The sequence below is a fragment of the Aptenodytes forsteri genome, unplaced genomic scaffold (assembly GCF_000699145.1).
Source record: "Aptenodytes forsteri isolate BGI_AS27 unplaced genomic scaffold, ASM69914v1 Scaffold285, whole genome shotgun sequence".
NCBI lineage: Eukaryota > Metazoa > Chordata > Aves > Sphenisciformes > Spheniscidae > Aptenodytes > Aptenodytes forsteri.
Window position 1 is genome coordinate 219,320 of NW_008794453.1, and position 7,076 is coordinate 226,395.

Genomic DNA, 7,076 nt, shown 5'->3' on the forward strand with positions numbered 1-7,076 from the left:
CCCTTCCCCCTCTTTTTTTTTTTTTTTTATTTGGAATTTTTATTTTTATCCAAAAAAAAAGTTCTGGTTTGCCAATGCCAGTTTTTCCGCGCTGGTTTTGAATAGGTGACGGTTCCTCAGGTGTTTTCTCTCTTCCACCTAATGGGTTTAGATGGGAGTTTTTGAACTCTGTCCCAAAGAAGGCAAATTAACCCTCCCGAGGAAGGGGATAGACATGCTAGTGAAGAGAGCTGCTCTCCTCCCCCCAACTTTATTTCATCTCTTTCTTTCTCAGCAGGGGCGATTTTCTTTCCTTTTTTTTTATTTTCTCTTTTTTTTTTGTATCATCCCTTCGCCTTTTCATGAGACACTTCCAAACCTACGTACCTGTCCTTCTGCAGGATAGTAGCCCTGCCCTGAATCCGATCCCACCACCGGGCACTGGGAAGAGTTTAGCATAAGGATTTCTTTTAAACCCCAATATGACAGTTGCTACTGGAGATCCTGCAGACGAAGCTGCAGCTCTTCCCGGTCACCCGCAGGACACGTATAACCCTGAGACCGACCATGAATGCTGCGAGAGGGTGGTCATTAATATTTCGGGTCTGCGCTTTGAGACACAGCTCAAGACACTAGCCCAGTTTCCAGAGACCTTACTAGGGGATCCTAAAAAGAGAATGAGATATTTCGACCCACTCCGGAACGAGTATTTCTTTGACCGGAACAGACCCAGCTTCGATGCAATTTTGTACTATTACCAGTCTGGTGGGAGGTTGCGGAGGCCGGTTAACGTGCCCTTAGATATCTTCTCGGAAGAGATTCGTTTCTATGAACTGGGGGAAGAAGCAATGGAGATGTTTCGGGAGGATGAAGGCTACATCAAAGAAGAGGAAAGACCGTTGCCTGAGAACGAGTTTCAGAGACAAGTGTGGTTGCTCTTTGAGTACCCTGAGAGCTCAGGCCCTGCCAGGATTATAGCTATTGTCTCCGTCATGGTGATTTTAATCTCCATCGTCAGCTTTTGCCTGGAAACGTTGCCCATTTTTCGGGATGAGAACGAAGACATGCACGGCAGCGGGCTGAGCCATCCCCCCTACTCCAACAGCAGCATGGGGTACCAGCAGTCCACCTCTTTCACAGACCCCTTCTTCATTGTGGAGACACTTTGCATCATCTGGTTCTCCTTCGAGTTCTTGGTGAGGTTTTTCGCCTGCCCCAGCAAGGCTGGGTTTTTTACCAACATCATGAACATTATAGACATCGTAGCCATCATCCCCTATTTCATCACCTTAGGGACGGAGCTGGCCGAGAAGCCGGAGGATGGTCAGCAAGGCCAGCAAGCCATGTCCCTGGCCATCCTTCGAGTCATCCGCTTGGTGCGGGTCTTCAGGATCTTCAAGCTCTCCCGACACTCCAAGGGGCTGCAGATCCTGGGGCAGACTCTTAAGGCCAGCATGCGGGAGCTGGGCCTCTTGATATTTTTCCTCTTCATCGGCGTCATCCTCTTCTCCAGCGCCGTCTACTTCGCCGAGGCCGACGAGAGCGAGTCCCAGTTCCCGAGCATCCCCGATGCCTTCTGGTGGGCCGTGGTTTCCATGACGACTGTTGGCTACGGAGACATGGTCCCCACGACCATCGGGGGGAAAATAGTGGGTTCCTTGTGTGCCATCGCTGGCGTATTAACGATTGCCTTACCAGTGCCCGTCATAGTGTCTAACTTCAATTACTTCTACCACCGGGAGACGGAGGGAGAGGAGCAGGCTCAATATTTGCAAGTAACCAGCTGCCCAAAGATCCCCTCTTCCCCTGACCTAAAGAAAAGCAGAAGTGCCTCTACTATTAGTAAGTCTGATTATATGGAGATTCAGGAAGGCGTAAACAATAGCAATGAGGATTTTAGGGAGGAGAACTTGAAGACAGCCAATTGCACCCTAGCTAACACAAACTATGTGAATATCACCAAAATGCTAACCGATGTCTAGTCGCTAAAATCTAGTAACTTATTTAAAGCTGAAGTGGAACAATTGCAGATATTGAGTGCTGCTCTGCATTGTAGTTAATACAGTATTTTCTACGGTGTATATTTGGTTCTGCATGGGAAGCAATAGCTGTGTAAGTGACTTTTAACCTTTGATTTCCACACCGAATAAGCGTTCGTGCAAAAAAAAAAAAAAAAAAAAAAAACCGAACCATTTTGTTTCCCTTCTCCCATCCCAGGCTCGTGGCTTTCCCAAGATACGGAGCTGTTGGGCATTTCGAGCAACGGGATGGGGATGCGAGGGGCAGCTCCGGGCCATCCCGGGCTACCACGAACGCCGGTCCCTGTCCTGCAGAGCTGGGTGACAGCCAGCTTCCAGGCGTGGGGAACGGCTGGGAAAGGTCAGGCAGAGCTTAATGAAGGGAAGATGCAGTCGTGTGTCCGAATTGCTTGAAGGCTCGGGTTTCCGCCCCGGGAATGCCAAGTGTGAACGCATCGCCCAGGCTCATGTTTCATAACGGAAAATGCTGCATGCTGCAATAGTTTCAGCCACTGCAGTATGCCAGTGTGAGGCCCAGGGGAGGGATAATTAGTATGACGGCACATTATTTATTAAGTCTTAAATTTTCTACGCTAGGCATCGGGAGGGATGAGTAAATAAATCAAGCGCTTGGATTTTATTTATTTATTTAGATGACACTTCCATCACCAATATTTCCAAGATCACCAAAGACACCTCCACTGACACATTGAAAATGAGTTGGAAAAAGCATCTTTTTTTATATCTATATATAAAACTGGAGCAACTATGCTGTGGCCTATAATATATTTATACTGCAGTGAAATTTAACCAGTAATACAGTACAGCTGCATGGATATTTGTTGCATGAATCTGAATATTTAATACACACACAAATATATATTTTCTTAGTAGACTATACAGTATTCATGTTTATAGTGTTTATAGATTCTCCGGTGGCTCGAAGGAGATTCATGGGAGTTAAAAATTCTCCATTATATTTAAAAGCTGGATGGGGAAGGTATGTGCTGACAACAGTTTGATAGATAACAAGGCAAAGCCTGAGTGTCTGAGCATCCAGACATGAGAGCCGACTAATGCAAGCGAGGGAAGGTGAGCTGAAAGTTAAACACCTGCACTCATTATGGGGCGAGTAATTAGTCATTAATCTTGGCGTCATGAGCAGAAACCGCGGTGGATCGGAGAGGGCATGAGGAGCAGGTGGAATGGCAGGTACCGGCTCTCCTGACTTGTTTGTTCAGCAATTTTCAGCCGTTTCCTGTACAATTACCATGTGTGTGTGTATAGATATTTAGAGAGCGACTATAGGGCCAAATCCTCAGCAAACGTGAGCGCTCAGGGCATCGGGGGCTTCCCGGCTCAGGGGTGCCGGGATGGTGGGACATGGGCTGGAGCGGGATGACCTGCCCTGGGGCACCCTTGGGATTGCCAGGGCAGGGTGCATTTTGGGCTGGAAAACTCCTTTTCAACCACGTAGAGCCTCGGGACTGGTGGTTTATTCTCTTATGTTGCAGAGGGCACATGCTGAGGCTGAGCTGGATCCGAGCTCGTGCCTCTGAGCCTTTGCTTTGCCTTCTTCCAGGGTTTTTAGGAGGGGTGAGTTGAGGTGCAGAGGCCCTGAGGTTGTCTCTGCTTCTTCTTCATCCCTGGTGTTATCTGGAGATAGGTGGGAGCTGTCAGTCCAGGGGGATCTCACCTGCTTTCCCCATCCCCATCTGGATTTCCTTGCATCTTCCCCCATTGCCAACAATCCCCGGGGACGGGCGCCCCATTCCTCTGCCAGATCATGGGAGAGCGATGCGAATCTCTTCCAGGACCATGGTCAAGCAAAGCCTCCCCGGGGTGCGGGATGGGGTTTAGCAGCCTGTTGAGTTGGAGAGAATTTGGGCTGAACTGGGGCACTGCAGCAAAAAAAAAATGGTCAAGCAAAGCCTCCGCGGGCCGGGGTGCGGGGTTTAGCAGCCTGTTGAGTTGGAGAGAATTTGGGCTGAACTGGGGCACCCCAGCACGGCACGGCCAGCTGTACCGCTGCGGTGAAGTGTGGGCACAAGGAGGGAACCCCACTGCAGAGCATGCGAGAGGTCAGTCAGACCCTTCCTGAGCTCAGAGAGGAAAACCATACTAATAACAATAAAATATAACTGGGGCACGGCCAGTGCTGTACCGCTGCGGTGAAGTGTGGGCACAAGGAGGGAACCCCACTGCAGAGCATGCGAGGGAGGTCAGTCAGACCCTTCCTGAGCTCAGAGAGGAAAACCATACTAATAACAATAAAATAAACGGTGCTAGCGTATTCTACAGCAATGGTTCAAAATGCTGCTTTAGGGCCGGATCCATCTCTCGTGCTGATGTGGCTCCACTCGGCCAGGTGGAATCACTCCTCATTTTTATTTGATTGATTGATTGATTCAGGCCTGGCTATAATTAATACCAAGTATCCATGGTTAGTGCACGAGAGTCCTGGTTTCTGCTTGGTGCAGAGGATCAGCAGCATCAATGCGTTGGGTCTCAAAGGTGCTCAGCACCACGCAGCCCGGGACCCCGGCCTGTTTTTAATTACATCTTGTTATATTAGGAGCCCTCTCCTCCCTCTTTGCTGCTGCAGCTCTGAAATGGGGGCTCCTGAAGCCCGTTAACATCTTAAACACACACAAAAAGAAGCAATGCAACCGACAGCAATAAATCTCTGCTTCTGAAGCTCATCCCATTGAATGGGACGGGGCTGGCGTGAGCCACCGGCTTGGGCGCGATTCCCAGGGCGGTCGGCCAGCTTCCATCGATCCGGCTCGTGGTGGGTCCGTGGGGATGTGAGCTTGCATGGGGAAGCTGCCTGATGCGCTGGGATTCTGCCCGCCCACCCGTGGGTGCCCCTAGCACCGGGCGATCCCATCCCTAGTGTGCGGGAAAGCACGGAGGCCGAGGGCGGGTTGCTGCAGGGTTTTTGGGAGGATGCTGGCACTCAACTAGACTTTGCAATGTGCCCGGTTGTTTAACGCCTGTGGGCTTCGGATGATTTGGGGGGAGCGTTTGCCAGTTGGGAGCGTGAACGCTGTTGTGGGTCAGTAGGGAGGAAGATCATGGTTTTTTGGGGAGAGGTGTTGTTTCGGGCACAGTGTCCCTGCGGGTTTTCCGAGGCTGGGCAGGAGGGGAGAGCGGGTCCATGAGCAGCATCAGGCACATCCAAACCCACTCACCAAGCTGGGGGGTCCCGGCTGCCTTGGGAAGCCCCAGAGCCACATCACAGGGATGAACAGGGCCAAAGAGCAAGAGGCCACGTTCCTCCTGTTGTCACCAATGTGAGCTGGCATCCGTCCCCATGGCAGGGGCCCGCACGGCCGGTCTCTTCCTTAGGATGGATCCTGCACCTCTTGCATTGACCCAGGCAGATGTTCCTGGGGAAAATGAGCCCTGGTGGGAGAATGTCTCTGGGCTGCCCTTGGCACCATGTTTGGGAAATAGGGAAAACACCCGGATAAGCGCTCGGATGTTTGGTTCAGGGCAAAAAGGGGCCGTGGCTGGAAGTGATCCGTCAGGCTGCACGAAGCAGAGGGGTCCAGGTTTCTCCCTGGCACAGAGAAATGGTTCCCCTATAGCTTTTAATGGGATTTGTGCCTGCAGGTCGGAGCTCTAGTGCTATTTCTAGCTTTGCTTCTGACTCACTGATGTGATCTTGAACCAGTTTTTCAGGAGGAGACTGATTTTTTTTTTTCTTTTTTTATTTTTTTTTCTTGAGGAATTTGGTTTGAGAGACTCTGGGCCTGTTTCTGCAGAGATGCTGAGCATCCAAAACTCCCCTTGACTCTGAAAGGGTGCAAAAATGAGCTTTAAAGTGGCTTAGACTGAGGATGCTAAATTAAGGACCGGGGAGCGGGAGAGTCCCACCATCTACGTTAGATTGCATCGGGCCACCTAACGTAGGTGGTCTGGTTCCTTTCCCCCTCCTGTGGAGATGTTTGCCTCTCTCCAGGGCTGGGATGGAGGACTGAAGCTTTCTGCTCTGTGGACGTGCTCCTGGGTTGGCACCCAGAGGAGACAGCACCTGTATTTTAGTTTAATCCTTTGTGCCGTGGTTTTGGAGAGATGGAAAGTGGTGATTACAGCGCGGGTTGTCTTCTAACACCCAACCACATGCCTGAACCTGTGAGCAACCCGTCAGTCTTTTAATATCTTCCAAAATCTCTGTTAAGGGCAATGGGGTGAGGCTCAGGTACCGCCTGGACACCACCAAGTGATTAGGGCTGCTAGGAAAAAAAATATCTGTATGGGGCAATGTGTTTTATTGGGAAACCTAATCTCTGCAGCGACGTTGTGTCGAAGTCCTACAGATGTGAATACAGAGCTATACGAAGAAAAAGATCTCTAGATTGGTGTTATGAGAGTGTAGCACGTGGGTGTATAAATATGGGCATATTTGTGCATAAATACACAGAAGGAGAGAAAAAGACAGAGGAGGAGGAGGTATTTCAGGAAGGGCCTTGCTTTGTTATCAGATAATTCCTGGGTCAGCCCTTGAAATTGCTGCCAAAGTCTTGTAGCTTTTCCAGAGCTTGCAATGCACTTAGGGACGGGCCCAAGTGAAGAAGGAGATCCGGATCTGGCCTTGGAAGTGGGAGCAACCCGAGGGGCTGGTGGCGTCCGGCTCCGCGCATCCTTCTGCAAGCTGGCAGCTTTGCAGCATCTCTGCTCTGGATCCCGAATCCCCGGCTTGGGCCCGTCACAACCAGTTCTGTGACCGTGCAGGTGAAGCCAGGCAGAAGTCGAAGGGATTTGTTTGCGATGCAAGTGCTGTGCTGCGCCGGGTGGGGTTTTTCAGGGTTTTATTTTTGTAATGGATGGATTTGAAGTTCCTCGAACCATGCTGGCTTTGGGTCCCAGGGTGATGGCAAGAAGCATCTCCCTGCTTTGGAGCCAGGGTGGGTTTATCTCGGGGTCTCCATCCATGGGGGGTCCCAGTGGTTTCTTCTGTCAGTGGGAGCTGGTCAGCATGCTGCTAGGGCGAGAGGGGCTGAGAGGCGAGAAGAGGAGGAGTCAGCCCCGAACCATTTTGTTTTGCACCCCAAAAAAGGCTGTGGCTCCCTC

At 50.7% G+C, this 7,076-nt stretch overlaps 1 protein-coding gene across 1 annotated transcript; it reads left to right on the plus strand.

Moving 5' to 3' along the window:
* Nucleotides 1–381: 381 nt before the first annotated feature.
* Nucleotides 382–2,721, plus strand: KCNA2 (potassium voltage-gated channel subfamily A member 2). The gene has a single exon (XM_009290605.1). It carries the CDS (start codon nt 462–464, stop codon nt 1,959–1,961), a length of 1,500 nt encoding a protein of 499 aa, XP_009288880.1. The 5' UTR covers nt 382–461; the 3' UTR covers nt 1,962–2,721.
* Nucleotides 2,722–7,076: the final 4,355 nt, after the last annotated feature.